Source organism: Podarcis filfolensis (assembly GCF_964270895.1).
Source record: "Podarcis filfolensis genome assembly, chromosome: 14".
In the NCBI taxonomy this organism is placed as follows: domain Eukaryota; kingdom Metazoa; phylum Chordata; class Lepidosauria; order Squamata; family Lacertidae; genus Podarcis; species Podarcis filfolensis.
The window spans coordinates 29,769,695-29,785,736 of NC_139616.1; the positions used below are offsets into that span (position 1 = coordinate 29,769,695).

The following is a 16,042-nucleotide window of genomic DNA, read 5'->3' on the forward strand; positions in this document are numbered from 1 at the left end:
TTCTCCTCCTGTGAAGAGGCTGCATTTTAATATTTTAATATTGTATTTTAATCTTGTTTTTAAGTTGTATTTTAATCAACTTGTTTTTATTATTGGTTGTTAGCCGCCCTGAGCCCGGCCTTGGCTGGGGAGGGCGGGGTATAAATAAAATTTATTATTATTATTATTATTATTATTATTATTATTACTACTACTACTACTACTACTACTACTACTACTACTACACTCTTCCAGATACCATCTTTCCCCCTCTATTTATATAAAAGGGTTCAAAACTTTTAAGAATGGTGCAGACCCTGCCTTGCGTGTGTAGCATGTAGCTGCTCTCCCTGCCCCACAGAAGCAGACTGAATAAAGCAAACCAGCCCGTGCTCACCCCTTCTGTCTTGTGTGTGTCTCCTGCAGTCACAGATCACGCTCTCCGGAAGCGCCTGCTTCCCTTCTGGTGCTCCTACCTGGCCCATGCCATCAGCCTGGCCTGCCTGGTCATCTGCTTTGGAGTCTCCGTGTGGATTGGAGTGGGTTTCACCTCCAGCGTGGCCCTCATGTGGCTCATCTCAGGGATTTTTAGCTTCCTCTCCTCCTTCTTGCTGTGGGAACCATCCAAGGTAGGCTCTGATGGAAGCTCAGCGGGAGAGGGGAGAGGTTGCTTCCGGACAATTCCAGGTTGCCATTCCAACCCATGTCCCATTTCCGATTAAGCAGCATATAAATAGAAATAAAATCAACCGCCCGCCAAAGTTACTCGGCAGTGGACATGAGAATTACAATTCACAGATGTGTCTCGGACCCACTGATGACTTGTGCACTGGTCAAGTGGTCCAAGAAGCCACCTCCTTGAATGTTCTCCCTCTGCCCTGCTCAGGTTCTGCTGGAGGCCCTCTACTTCTCACTGGTGGCCAAGCGCCTGCACCCCGAGGAGGATGACACTCTGGTGGAATACCCGTTCGTGGAGCACGTGTCGGAGAAGATTGGCCGGGTCCGGCCCCCTCAGGGATTTGCTCTCTTTCAAGCCAAGGAAGAGGCCAAGAAAGTGAAGCTTCTGCACGGCCTGCTCAAGGTGAAGAGGGGGAGTTGCTGCCAGTTTGCGGCGTCTGATGCATTTTAGGAGGGAGATTAGCAAGGGAGGGGAGGAGGAGGAGGAGGGCAGGCCCTGTGTGCCTTCCAGACAACACTGGGCACTTTGAAAGCTCAGTGGCTCAGTGCTTTAGAATGTCGCGGATTCAATCCCCAATGGCTTTTCCAGGGAGGACTGGACAAGACTCCTTGCCTAAAATCCTTAAGAGCTTAAATGGACCCATGGTCTGACTTGAGATATGGCAGCTTTCCATAGGGAGAGGAGCACAGAAGACAGGCTGGAGCTCAGTGGTAGAGCAGTTGCTCTGCAGGCAGATGGTCCCAAGTTGAATCCCTTATGCCATCTCCTGGTAGGACTGGAGAGTCTCCCTGGATGCAGTCCTGGAGAGTCTCTGCTGCCACTCAGTGTGTCAACAGTGCTTAAGCTACATGGACCAATGGTCCAACTCAGCATAAGGCAGCTTTCTATGTTCCAAGAGGGGCTCATCCAACAGCTCCCAATCTAAGGAGCATCCCTGTGCATGGTGGCCCCACTCCAAGGGCGGGCAGGGGGTGAGATTCTGCTGGTTTGTGCAAGCTGTGGGTGGCTCTTCTGCTGAGGCAGCCACAGGCGGTTCCCAGCAAGAGAGCGAATCAGATCCTCCGTCTGTCATCCCTGCTAGAACTTCTTCATCTACATGCTGTTCCTCCTGGCGACCCTCCTGACCAACTATGGCGATGCTTCGCACAACAGCCGGGCGTTCCTCTTGCAGAGCTCCATCAAGCAGCAGCTGGGCAGTGAGCAGTTCCTGCGCATCAAGAGGTATTTCAGCATAGCTCAGCTGCTGCTCAGGTCTCCAGCCTAATGTTTGGAAACATTCCTCTTCAGCACTCTGCTCAGCTTTGCTGGTGGGAATTGCAGTCCCAAACAGCCGTACGGCCCGGGGCTGATGGGGAAAAAATGTCTGGCGTTCACAAGGTTGGGGAAGACAATACATAATTTGATGGACCAGGGATCTGACTCAGTGTAAGTCAGCTTCTCTGCAGAAGTGATGTCATTATTGCAGGGACAGAAACTCCTTGCCGGGCCCAAGAAATTCCTCTTTCCTCTTTGCCACGGAAACTGGTGACTACTGAAGTCTGAACCTTTCAGTTTTGGTTGCTTAATGCCAAAATGGCTGCAGAATAGCAAAGTCTCCACTCAACCGCCTCCTTCCTTTTTCTCTCCCGACCGTGCATGCACAGATCTGATGAGTTCTGGGTCTGGATGTCCCAAGGGCTGTTGCCCTATCTCTACAACAACCAGTCAGGCCGGGGAAGTTACAGTGTCACCCTGGGGTCCCCACGGCTGCGGCAGATCCGCCTCCAAGAAGGTAGGTGGGAGATCCTCATTAAGATGGTCCTGGATGGGGTCACGCTTCCCTGGAGGTGCATGTGTGCCACTTGGGAGCGCTCCTGGGTCCATTACTGGATCACCAGAGGCACAAGTGGCCTCCGTAGCTTCTTCTACCAGCTTTGGCTGGTGGCCTAGCTGCGACCTGATTTGGATGGGAAGGTCATGGCTTCATTGAACTCTGTTCCAGTAGCCTCTATTTTAGGCAGCTGTAATGTACTGCACATGAGGCTGCCTTTGAAGATTGTTCAGAATCTGCAGCTACTGTAGAGTTTGGCAGCTAGATTATTTCTGTAAGTGAAGCAGTTTCCTGTCTCTGCAGGACACACAACAATGGTGGTGGTGTGTGAGCCTCTGTTGTCATGCGCAGGCTTGAAGCATCTAGAACAGCCTTCAGTAACCTGACACCCACCAGATTTTGCTAGACCCCAGCTCCCATAAGTTCCAGCATCTTACAGCCATGCTGGCTGGGGTTGATGGGAGTTATTGTCCAAAATACTGTAGGACACCAGGCTGGCAAAGGCAGATCCAAAATGATTTAATCTCCCAGCACCTCTTGCTAACCCCCTGGGGTCTGATTGTGGCAATTTGTAGTCTGTGCAGACAACCAACAGTGTCAGGCCCAGGTGGTGGAGGGCCTTGCCTTCCATAGAACAAGCCTTGGCTAGCAGGCAACCCTTTTGATTGCTTGCCTCTCTCGATTCTGCACCTGGAAATTGTAACACAGGATGCTGCCATTTTAGATGCTCTTCTCAAAAGCCAGAGGCTGCAATTTTGGGAACGTTTGTGAGATGGAAGTAGAAATATGTAATAAATTCACACACATACACATTTCTTTTATATATAGATTCAGGCACATACAACAAGCCTTTTAAGCAGATATCTTTCCTAGTCCGTTTCTGCATGAGAATTGTTTGTAGATGTATTAATTGCTTTTATATTCCACCTTTCCTTTCAAACACTAAACAAACAAATCAATACTTCCAGCCTTCCCTTCACCAAACGGTCCCAGGGCATGTTACATATACACTGGAACCCTAAGTTAAAACCTCAGAACTAAGCAAGGTCATCAAAATAATAATGCAGCAATGTCATCACAGCCGTGCGACCAATGAAGAACCCTCTTCTGACTGCTTTTTTCCAGCGGAGTGTCCCAGTTCCGTCCGCCATATCCTTAGTGGGACCGATCCATCTGCAACCGGGGGGAAATGCATCCTTGGTTCAGACAGCTTTGACACGGCCAGTTATGCAGTAGGCTGGAAGAGTGTTGCCGGCAACCTCACAACATCATGGACTTACTCGCCACCTGATCTGCCAGGGTAAGAAGCACTAGATTCCTCCTGTACATCCCTTGCACAAATCAAAGGAAGGGCATTTCCTGCCAGCTCCCTGTATCTTCTTCTTCAAAAAAAAATTTTTAATCCCTTTTTTACCATTACTAGCAACCCAAAAGTACGATAGCAGGGTATACCATCATGGCATATACAAAGCAAACAAGCAATTAATAATAAGAGAAAGAAATGGTGCCACACCAATATAACTCAAGAAATCCAGATTTCCCAAGCTGGCAGGGATGGTGAATGTTGAGCATCTAAGTCCAAAGCATTGGAAATAAAACCCCACCAGATGTCCTAAAAGTGTTCTGGATCCTCCATCCCCCTGGAAACACACAACCTGTGTGTAATTTTCCCCACAATAACTGAAGTCCATAAGTTCCTATACCACAAAGGCAAATGTCGATTTCTCAAGGTTTTCCATTGCTGAGCTATTGAAATCCTGGCTGCAGCTAACATTCACGTCAAAAGCTCCTTAGGGCAACAAGCTTTTGTGTTGATTGTCCACATGTTCAATAATGACAGTTGTGGAGAAGCCCGAATAGGTGATTTAATTACATTAGATACTTCTTGATATACTTGAGACCAGAATAGTGAAACCTGAGGGCATCATCCCCTCTTTTTCAGTTCTCATCCCTTCTCCTCGCTCCCAGTGCATTTGGGCATATGAACACAAGCTCACAACAAAGGACAGAAGTGTGTGAGACACTGTGGGAAGAGCAGACAAGGCCCATTCTTGTCCTCCAGTTAAATTTCAAACATTTTCAGTCAGGAGATGGGCTGAGCAGAGCAGAGCACCAGGCCCTGCCAATGCACGGAAGACAAGGGACCAGACGAATTCCATCCAGGCCTCGGCTTGACCTATAGGCCTGGCCCTGCTTCTCTTTCAGGGCCTGGTACTGGGGCTACCTCTCCTTCTATGACAGTGGTGGTTATGTCCAGGATCTGGGGACGACTCTGGAAGAAAGCAGGGCTCGCTTAGAGATCCTCCAGCGGAACAACTGGATCAGCAACGTGTAAGCATGTTGGGGGAATCAGTGCCTCGGATAAGACCGATCTGAGGGGCTAGGCAGACTCGCTCGTCCAACAAGTAGACTTGAACCATCCGGTTCAGTCCTTCTCTTAACACAGGATGCTGCTATATCATCCTTGCTGGACTGCAGAAGCTCCAAGGTTTGGCCCCCAACATCTGTAGATAATGGTGGGAGACTCCCAGGCTGGAACCTTGGAGTACTGCTGCCTGTCAGTGTCGACAGTACTGAGTTAGATGGACCAACTCTGTATAAGGCAGCTTCCTATGTTATTCTGCTGCTGCTGCTGCTGCTGCTGCTGCTGCTGCTGCTGCTGCTGCTGCTGCTTACCCATTTTTTACTTCCTGCAGGAGCCGAGCAGTCTTCGTGGAACTGGCCCAATACAACCCTGGCTTGGGCCTCCATGCGGTCATCACACTCAGGCTGGAGTTCCCTATAGTGAAGCACGCACTGCCGGCCGTGGCCGTGGCTGCTCTCCCGCCCCTTCCGCTTAGCCAGGGAGTCACGCTGCAGCTCCTCATGATGGTCAGTCCCAAAGAAAGGTTTCTCTCGCCTCTTCCCAGAAGGATCTTTCGTCCAACTGGGGAGCACATAGATGCTGTTGCTTCTCCTGTTTACACTCTTTTATCTAGTGCCAACCACATGAAGAATTTGAGTATGGCAAGGGATGAGGACAGGTGTCACCTCTTGCGGAATTGTCCTCCTTTCCCAACATGGTGCCCTCTGGATGTTTTGGACCATGGTTCCCATAAGCTCCAAACATATGATGCTGGGGCTGATGGGAGCTGTAGTCCAAAACATGGCTGTGCTAGCTAAGGATTGGGGTGGGGGCTGCAGTCCTAAAATATATGGAGAGCATCAAGTCGGAGAAGGCTGCTTTAGAGCGCACAGAGTTGCTAAGAATGGAGATTGTGCTCTTTTTATAGACTCCAATAAGGGAATCAAAGCAGGGAAGGAGCGTACATAGTTCTACTTCCTGTCCAATAAAGTTTAAAATTTGTGTTAAATTCCACACTGGAGAGCTCACATCCCGTACCAAGCAGAAACGCATACAAGCCTGGGGTTGTTTCCAATGGAAGTCCTACACAGAGTGGAACCATTGACAATGCTAAGCATGGCACACTTGGGCCCGTTCAGTTCAATGAGTCTCCTCTTGAGTAGGCTATTCTTGGCTGCTAACCTGGAAGCCGCCATCTCCGTGGCACTAACAGACTCTTTCCCCCCGATCCAGGTCTTCTTCATGATTGTGGTCGTCTACTTTGTGGTCTCAGAGTCTCTCTCCATCCAGAAGGCAGGCCGGGCCTATTTTGCCAGCGTGGGCAGCTACTGGCAGTGGCTACTCATCCTTCTGACCACTGGCACTGTGGTCGTCCACTTGAGCCAGGTCACCCTGGCCAACCGGCAGTGGGCCAAGTACCTGAGAGACAAGCAGGGCTTCACCAGCTTCTACCAGGTGGCTTCTCTTCACACCGCCTTCCGCTGCCTGGCGGCCTGCCTCCTCTTCGTGCTGACAGTCAAGGTACAGTTTGATCGCTGGCATGCATGATGCAGACCTCCCTTTTGATGCATTTCAGGAAAAGAAGCCAGGGACAATGCCTGTTTGGTCACTGCTTCAGGGAACAGAAGAGCGAGGCGAGGCAGCCTTCCCAAACAGATGTTTCTGGACTGCAGCTCCCACCGGCACTCACCTTTGTCCCTGCTGGCTGGCTAGTGGGAGCATTGGGAACCCCCCAACATCATCTGATAGGCAGCAAGCTGGGGAAGGCTGCATAAAAGTGAGGAGGAATGCAGCTAAATTAGACAGACATACTGGTGAATCAAAGCCATCTCAGCAAATTGCAGAGGTGGGGAACCTGTGGTCCTCCAGGATGTTGTTGGACTTCAACTCCCAGCAGCCAGCATGGCCAGTGATGGGAGTTGGAGTTCAGCAGTCTCGCCTCTTCTTTCATACTTCAGGAGGGCTGGCTGACTTTTCCTTTTTCCTAAAGATTTGCCATGTAGAACTGCTTTGGGGCTTGTGAGGGGATGAGAAAAAGCCTTCATGGGATTGAGCAACTCAGCAGAAGACAGAGCCAACTTCTGCTTAAACATTGTGGCCAGCAGAGGGCGAAGAGCCTCAGCCCTTAAGTGCAGCAAGATTGGCCCCACCGCTTTGGACATGTTAAGCCCATTTCTTCTCTAGCAAGAATTGGAAGAAACGAATCATGTATAGGAGTTTTGCTGTCCTGTCAGGAGAAGGAGTTGTGGTCCCTTTCAGAGAGGAGCATGGATTTATTTATTTCAAGCCTTCAAGGCAAAACATTTCCAGAGCAGCTTACAGTGTGATTTTAAAAAGAAGAAACCTTTAAAAACAACAGTATTGAGAAAAGAATTCCTTTGGAGATTTAACAGTCTGGGAAAATACAAAGGTCTTTATCTGGTGCCCAGAGAGACAGAGCAGGTGTCAGCAGACACCCCCGCCACCCCCCAAAATGGCCCTTCAGACTGATCTGCAAAGGGGCCAGTTCATGGGGTGCCAAGTGCTTTAAACAGGCTTCTGTTCTCATCTTCCTTCCCTACAGGCTTCCCAACAGCTGCGCTTCATCCGCCAATGGTCCACTTTTGGCAAGACTTTGCAGAGGTCTACGAAGGAGCTTTTTGCTGCAGGGCTGGCCTTCACAATCCTGACTCTGGCTTATGCGCAGCTCGGCTTCCTGGTAAGCCTGGACTCCCAGATGCAGGCAGAGAGAAGAGTGGGTTGACTAGTTTGGCCAGGTTCTCTCCAAAAGCCAGCTTAGAGGCTTCTGCTGCCATGCCCCCAGATGCCTTTGGACTACAACTCCCATCGTCCCCAAGCCTTGTCCATACCACCTGCTGGGGTTGATGGGAGCTGAAATCCAAGAGCACATCTGGAGAGCCACAAGGTGCTCTAGGGAGAGGCCCTACTAAGCCTCCCCACACATACAAGCAACGGCAGCACGTGAAATGGGACATGGTTGCCCACAACGGCAACCCACATAGAGCTAACATTCAGACTTCTGCTGTGTCTCCTTTTTGCCCAGCTCTTCTCCCACTCCGAGGCCTTCCCCAGCTTCCCCAGCACTCTCCAGCTCCTTTTCACCGCCTTCCGCAGCAGCAGCAGCAGCCTGCCCCTCTTCCTCCCCGAATCCGTGGGGCTCTCCCACCTCTTCTACGCCAGCTACGTCATGCTGGAGCTGTGGGTGGTCCTGCGGCTCTTTGCCGCGGTGCTCATGCACCACTACCGCGAGACCCGCTTTGAGATGTACCGGCCAGCCTTCGAGTCCCAGGACTACGAGATGGTGGAGCTCTTTGTCCGGAGGCTCAAAATGTGGATGGGATTCACCAAAGCCAAGGAGGTAAAAGTCTGGCCAGAGGCAGAAAAGACACATTCTGCAACCTGCATAAATTATGCACAGTTTCCTATTCTGCATAATTTATTCTGTTTTGCTAGTCATGGGGAGGACTGCTGTCCCATCCCCAAACACAGGGAACTTATTTTGCCCACCCATCTTGCGCGTATCCCGTCAGGTCTTCCAGGGCAGCCAAGGTGCTGTTTGTGAAAAGGAAGCTGTGATGATGGTGGAGCTGAAGTTCTGCACCCAAATACCACGTTCTCCGGAACTGCAGGAGACATGCAGCTTCCTGCACCCTCTGGCGCTCGGTGTGCCAGACCAGAATTGCAGGAAGCCAATTTAAACTTGGTTGTGCATCAAAGCCAGGGACTCTTGGGGGTGCTGCTGCTACCCTGTGTCCTGAAAGGGATGGTGTCAGGCAAGGGAGGATTTCTGAGACAACAGCAATGAGACAGCCGGGAGCAAAACTCATGGATTTGGCTTCTCTGCCAGCCTTTTGCTCTGTAAAACAGTCCCAGCCATTGAAATGACCCCTTTCTGTCCTTTGCAGTTCCGCCACAAGGTGCGTTTCGAAGGCATGGAGCCGCTGCCCTCCCGCTCCTCCAGCCAGGACTCCCACTCCTTGCAAGGCCCCACGCCCACTGCCACCTCCGACAGCTCCCGCGCCTCCACCTCCTCCAGCCAACTGGATGGACTCAGCCTGGCCCCCAGCGCCCGGGACAGCTCCGAAGTGGATGCCGACATCCAGCGCCTCCTCTCCCTCTTCGAAACACTGCTCATCCGGTTTGACCAGGTGAATAAGGTGACCAATGATGTGTACCACATTGAGTGCCAGCTAGAGGGCACACGGAGCGGACAAGCCAGGAAGAGGGGTGGACAGCAAGCAAGCCGGCACCACCCAATCCGTGCAGACCCTGGGGTGCTTTCCTCTAACTTCACCCCTAATAACAGCAGCCGCTTCCTGCCCTCTCGGCCCCGCAGCAGCTCCACGTCACCCATCAAGGTTATCCAAGCCCCCCCGCAGGGCATCAGCCAGGGCGCCCTGCTGTCTCCGCAGAAGACACACGCATCGGCCGTGCCAGTAGTCAAAAAGAAGAAGCCGTTGCGGGCAAACAACAGGGTCCATCCCAGTGGCAAATAGCAGCCAGGTTCCACAGAGTTGCAGCAGTCGGGTGGCCCTCCTACGTAAGCAGAAGGGAAAAGGCTTTTGCAGTTTCAAACTTGGTTGCCAAAAACTTTGCCTCTCATTTACGGGGACAGTAAGCAAGAGCAACAGCCTTTTTGCGAGTTTGTTGCCAACAGACGAGAGGGTCGCTGTCGCCTAGAGCCACCAGAGTTCCCACCCACTGCTTTCCACAGTCATGGCCCGTGGCCTTAGCAGTGCATCAGTATTAAGGTTTTTTCAGAGGCCAGACAAGATCATGCTGTCTTTCAAAGGGCAAGCAGGAGCTAGAAAAGGTGAGCCCAGCTGTGCAATATTTGCATTAGCATCCTTGGAGTGAAAGGCAGAAAAGAAACCAGAATCCAGGCAAGGAAAAATGAAGAAGAAAAACTTGTAAGGAAGCAAAGCCAGAACTTTTAATATCAAAAACAGAAATGCAACCTGGTCTACTTTTAAATGGTTCTTCATCGAGATTTGCTGAAGGCAAAAGCTGCACCATCCAGGCAAAGAAGCCCAGAGATCTCCAGGGTTCAGCAGGCTGAGCCTGGGCTGGGAAGTGGAGACAGCAGCGCCTGGAAGGGGTCAGGTTCCCCTTCCAGGCATTTCACGAAGAAGGTGCACTTTGGAGGAAGAAACTACGCAGGAGCGAGTCAGTCAATTCTCCCTCAGGAAGTTCTCTCCTGAGACAGCCATGCCCTCCTCCAGAATATTCAAAAGGAACCCAAAAGTTTCCTTCAGCCTGAGAGTCTTTAAGAGAAAGGACCCCTGTTCTTCAGCCAAAATGCTGTCAACAGAAACAGACATTTGGATGGGCCAACAGTGTTTATTGAAAAGGGGGGCTGGGGGTGATGCTGTTTGCAGAGACCTGTCCCTGTGAGCTGGTTTCACTGGGTACTTATTCCAACAGTGTCTCCCTTTGCCCCCCCCCCTCAAAAAAAAACCCCAATTGAATAGCTTGGTGTGTTGCATCCATCATTGTATATGTTGAGGTGCCTGAGTGTGTTTATATTTGGTGTTTGCGTGTCTATTATATATATATATATATTATATATATATATATGGTTTACTATTTCTATTTACTGCCCAGCACTTTAATCAATGCTTTCCTTAGCTAACGGTGACACATGCAACTTTTAAAATAAGAGCAGGATAATATATCATGGAAGCAGTATTTTTGTTTGTTTGTAGATCATAATTTAAAACAGGCCACTGGAATATGAGCACAGGGGAGTGCCCCTGGCTACCCTCATTGTGGGTGGCTCCCCCAAGGCTCCAAGGGCCAGCGGACAGCCCACATTTTTGGCAGTGCCACATATCATGAAGAGTACAAATGGCTAAGGTTTGTACGTTTGTACTCTTCCCTTTTTCAGAAGAGGGAAGATCTGCTTCTCCATGCTTAGAGAAGCGATGCTCCCAAGCAGCTCAGAAGCAAAGATTCAATTTAAAAATTGATTTGAGGCTAGGATAACATGTCGACATCACAGCCAAAGCTATATGTAGTTTTCCATTTAGGAAGACGGTTTTTTATTTACGCAAAATTTGATTGTTATCCTGGACTTCCCAATGCAGTGGAGCATGTTGCTTTTCTACCATGCAAAAATCAAGGAAGAAAAAAAAGCAATGGAAAGTTGCAGTGGGAAATGTGGGAGAACAAGTACCAGCTGGCAGTGTTGCATAAGCTCTGTGTTAAAAGTATCAGAATGAATGCCCAATAAGCAGGTGACATCGCATCACCTCTGTGCAAATTTTGTGCAAAAGTATTTTAGCATGGCTGCTCAATGGGCAGCTGGTCTGTAAGCTCCCACAGGTGTGTCCCTGGCCAAACCTCAGCAGTTTGCATCACAGCATGGGCCAATAGATGCTGCAGCTGTTGCTACCCGCCTCCCCCATCCCAGATTTAAAGCAATGTGCTGTTAACCCATAGAACTGGCTGCCACTGTACATGTGCTGGTATTATCCTAGCCTCAATCAGTTTCCTTGTTTTACACAAGGTAATGAGCTTTGATTCAGAGTGGCTTTTGGAGCGTCTCAGAAAACAAGTGCGTTTAAAAAATCAAGTCCACCCCCCTACCACCATCACCATTCATTTGACGTGAATGAGTTACATCCTTCCATTGGAAGCTACAGCTGGCTTGTAGTTTCTCTAGAACCTTAACTCTGCTTTTGGGAGTCAATTCTGGCTTCCTTTCTTCAAAACATTTTGCTGCCCCCCACCCCCCAAATAGCACTGCTCCTGTCATCATATTCCATAGGCCAGTTTAATGTTATGTATATTGCAAGTAATTTATACGGGATTTTTACAAGGAGAAAAATAATGTATATTTTTGTATGTTTGCTATATTTTTATAGCATTTGGTACTGTGCTCAACACATGTAGATAGGAGTTATTTAAAAAAAAAAGGGTGTCAAAAGCCTTCTTGCTAAAATGTTTGTGGTGTGCAAGCAAAGCGCCCGTGTGTTTGGGATTTGTGCCAAAGGAAGTCTGAGAGATCTTTCTGTTCCCCACATCCAGGGCAGGGGGGCAGGAACTCTCTGCAATGCACTAGCCATAATTTCTCCTAGACATTGCTAAGTCTAAAAAGAACTCTGATATCAAAGCCTACACCTAGTCTTTGACTGGGTTTCCACAAGTGCCGTTTCTAAATGCTGACTTGCTTATTCCATTGCCAGCATCATTGGTAGGAGTTGTAAATAGAGATTTTTTTTTTCTGGAATGTTTTTTTTTTTAATTGCTAATTCTTTTGGCTGTAACCATCATCCTAAAAATGAGGAAAATATGGTTATAGGCACATCTTTTTATAATATTTCATTATTTATAAAGGGTGCTATTTTTTAACAAACTCTTTTCTAAAATATTCCAAGCTGCTTTACTCATCAGGTACAAAGTGGAAAATGCACTTGCTTCATTCTGTGAAGGAACAAAGAAAGATCGCTAGGAGGTAGGAGATGGTCAGTGGATGGGAAAAGGGCATTGCATTGCATTGGCCAGGAGATAAATTGCTGCAGGACTAAAGACTTTCTGTAATGGGTCCTTGATAAGGAGATTCAGCAGGGAGGTTTTCCAGTCATCATCCACTAGACTTGAGCGCACATTGGAAGCTTTTATCGTGAGTGAGCCAGTGGGCTCCCTGCATTCCCTGTGAATGCAATGCAAAAAGCTGCAAATTTTGACCAGAGCAGGCCTCTGTTGCCACAAGTGGAGAAAATAAGATATTGATCTGTTGGCTTATTTAAAGAATGCAGCCTGTGTGTGTGGGAAGTGACTGAAGTGAGCTAGAGATGGGTATGGCTTGAACCAAGTGAAGGGATTTTGCACTTCTTTCTCTGCTAAATTAAAAAGTTCTCATAGTTTTCTAGGGTTGTTGTTTTTAATGTAGGTCCTTACAAGGGTAAATCCTAGTCAAGTCAGGGAAGCAAGCGCCTTAGCACACGAGCTGTGCTCTTACACTAAGGAGGGAGTGGGGGGTGTTTTCCTCCCAGGGAGGAGGAGCATTCTGGAGCACAGAAGACGTGAAGGTAGCAAGGAAGGAGCTGGTATGGGAGGAAGGAGAATGTCCCTGGTGCTTTGCTGTAGATAGATCTACTTCAGCGCAGACCATGCCCGCTGCCCACCGCCCCCCTCTCTCATCAGCAGCGGACCCAACTCACGTCCCTACCTGCCAGATAAACTCTTGAATGTATATTTTGGTATTTACTCACAGGCAGATGGTTTCTTATTTATTGTTGTCCGAAACCCCACACTGATGCCTACAGTAACTTGCTGCTTAGCACAGAACTCTCGCCAGCTAAACAAAAACCACAACCCAGCTCTCTCTTTAGAGGCAGGTGGCTTTTATCAAGGCTTCTGGTAGCAACGGCAGAAGCAGCAGCAATTGTGATTAATGTTAAGTTTTGCAAACATACGTTGTTTTTTTGTAACGGTGAAAAAGAAATGACAAAGTCTACTTTAAAAAGTTAATGGACGGCTCAATAAAGATTTCTGTGCCTTATTAAGCAAATGGAAGTGTCTTGCTAAATTGAAACTCAATAAATAACAACCCAGACCCAAGTTCGCAAACTCAAACAACAACAAGAGGTATGCAGTTAGCAAGCCAGGTGGGGTGCTGAGTGCACTGCACAGAATGTTACTTGTACAACTGTCTGCCCTACTGGACAGAAGTCATGGGTAGGCACTGGGTGCAGTGAGTGCCTGGCCATCATAGGACACGTCTGCCCCCTTGTGTCCCCTGGCAGCAAGTCCCACTGGCATATACAGTACTGTATGTCAATTCAACCGTTGGGAAACACAGTCCGAGGGTCAATTCACATAAACAAAGTCCCAACAGTCAGGAATCATAGTCTAAGTAAGCCAAGTCCAGCAATCAGGAAACACAGTCCAGAGTCAAACCCAAGGCACAGTCCAGTAGAAATCCTAGAACGTCAAAGCTGAGGTCCGTCAACATAGGCAGTTAAGCAGACAAAGCAGCTCAGCTCTGGCTCCCCCTTTATACCTTGCATGTGGATTGCAGCATCTGGGCTGGACGAGGCAGGTGAGCCTCACCTGCTCCAGTCAAGGACTCACACACCTCCTTCCCGAGCTAATGAGCCCCACCTGGGCAGTGGGTCCTTCCTGCCTAAGCCTCCCTGAGCACACCTCCCACTGCTCCATACACCTCAAAGCCCACCTTGGTAATGGGAGACGGGCCTCTGGCTCCGATGACAAGTCCTGCTATTCTGGTCCCTGCACACTGACCCCCATTCCTGCGCCACCCTCTGCCACTCCATGTGTGCTTTCCACAATCCCAACCTCTCCTTTCCCATCCGTGGCTTGCCTCAATGGGTCCCAGTTGCAGCTGCACCCCTCGTCGGGATCCTCTTCCTCCTCCCTGTTGTCCTACCAGTTCATGACACCTTGATGCCAAGGTGGCTGACCTGGAGAAGATGAGAGGTTGGTGGTAGGCAAGGCCTTCAGGGACACAACAGCAGCACTCCACTTTTAGAGTAACAGCTCCACCACCACAGCAGAAAAGGTGGATCTCGAGAAAGGAGGGTGTCACTCCAAGGAAGAGGGAAATTATCCATTAGAAGGGACTCTTTCCATGGGCAACCAACACTGGGCGACTTCATTAACCCACAAATACAGTGGCCATATTTGTGTTCCAGTCACAACTGGAGGTAACATTTCTAAAAACCCTAAATGAGTGTGCCTTAGAATCAGCACCAGCATATTTGCCCTTCACACTAAGGTCCCAGGATTGCAACAACTAAAACACAATGTTAAAAACCGTTTAAAACACCCTAGAATTACATAAATTAGGTGGGCCTTAGAAACATATACATCTCAGATGTCAAAGACCAGGGTAAAGCTTTCACCAAAAGCTGCATCACTTACTTTTGTAGGGAGGAGATTCCTAAACTTTGGGACTGCCACAGATGTCTTCAGCTGGGCCATGACGCACAAGCTTCTGAGTGCAGTGGAACGACCAAGATCCTCTGCTGATCTTAATAACACCTGAAGGTCTGTAGGGAAGGAGGCAATCTTTCAAAACAGCTGCTCATGGAACCAGAAAGGCAGCAACCCTGGACTTGCTTTTAAGTGGTGCCTAGGTGCAAGATGTAAGTGTTGTTGAACTCACTGGGAACAGTGAGCACAGTACTATCCAGTTCAGCATATATGTAACTAGGCAATGGCCAAGAAAATACAACATGGTCACATTTTACTTCAAAGGAGGAAACTTGCAAAAAATGAGGGGACTGGTAAAAAGGAACTTTCAAGACAAAGTCAAAAGGGTTAAGCCTCTCCAAATTATGGGGGGGGGGGGGTATAAAACCAAGATATTAGAAACATGACTAGAATGCACACCGCAGACCAGGGAAGTTACCATGAAGGCCAAGAGAACACCAACGTGATTAACAACCGAAGTCAAAGAAGCTATTAGATGAGGTAAGAAAAGGCTTCCTTCAGAAAATGGAAGTCTTGTCCAAATAAGAACTAAAAGGAACACAAACTTCAGCAGAAGAAATGCAAACAGACAATAAGAGATACAGAAACAAAGAAATTGAGCACGTTGCTAAAAACACAAGGACCACCAACAAAAAATTATTTAAATACATTAGCAGCAGGAGACCAGCAAAGGAGGCATGTAGATTTTGAACCACAAGGGAGGGTGTGCTAAAAGAAGAAAGGGAGGCTGCAGAGAAGCTAAACGAATTCTTCACATTTGTCGTCATGGTGGAAGATGTAGAGCAGTCCCCCTGTGCTGGAACAAAGTTTCACTTGAGCTTCACATGAGGAACGAATAGTGGTGACTAGTAAGGCGGAATTCTAGGCCTTACTCACAAATCTGGTCTGAATAGCAACCCCTGAAGAGTTCTTAGAGAATTCTGATGTAAAATTGCTGATCTTCTACAAAAATATGCAACTTGTCCCCAAGATCAGTTTCCATACAAAGACTGTAAAGTGGCCAGTGTATCATCAATTATTAAAAAAAAATAGCTTAACATTTCTTACAGGCAAAGTGGTGGAGAGCATTATTAAAGACAGAATTACAAAGCATACAGAAAACAAGCCTTGCTGAAGCAGAACCAGCATGGCTTCTGCAAGGGTAAGCCCTGTTTCACTAACATCTTAAGAGTCCTTTGAGAGTGTCAGGAAGCATATAGATAGAGGTGATCCAACATTTAATCACACTGGAAGGAGAACGTTACAAATGGTGCAAGATGTCAACTGGAAA

General features: G+C 48.5%; 1 protein-coding gene across 2 annotated transcripts in view; it reads left to right on the top strand.

The window, feature by feature from the left end:
- PKD1 (polycystin 1, transient receptor potential channel interacting) overlaps positions 1–13,327 on the top strand; it is a 114,644-nt gene extending 101,317 nt beyond the window's left edge. For both annotated transcript variants that reach the window (XM_083584728.1, XM_083584727.1), the window contains exons 36-46: positions 406–608; positions 866–1,060; positions 1,740–1,879; positions 2,302–2,429; positions 3,594–3,768; positions 4,674–4,799; positions 5,165–5,339; positions 6,046–6,333; positions 7,376–7,510; positions 7,856–8,170; positions 8,718–13,327. In XM_083584728.1, coding sequence (XP_083440854.1) covers positions 406–608; positions 866–1,060; positions 1,740–1,879; positions 2,302–2,429; positions 3,594–3,768; positions 4,674–4,799; positions 5,165–5,339; positions 6,046–6,333; positions 7,376–7,510; positions 7,856–8,170; positions 8,718–9,308 — 2,471 coding nt within the window. In that variant the 3' untranslated portion in view covers positions 9,309–13,327. The remainder of the gene's footprint in view (positions 1–405; positions 609–865; positions 1,061–1,739; positions 1,880–2,301; positions 2,430–3,593; positions 3,769–4,673; positions 4,800–5,164; positions 5,340–6,045; positions 6,334–7,375; positions 7,511–7,855; positions 8,171–8,717) is intronic.
- Positions 13,328–16,042: the final 2,715 nt, after the last annotated feature.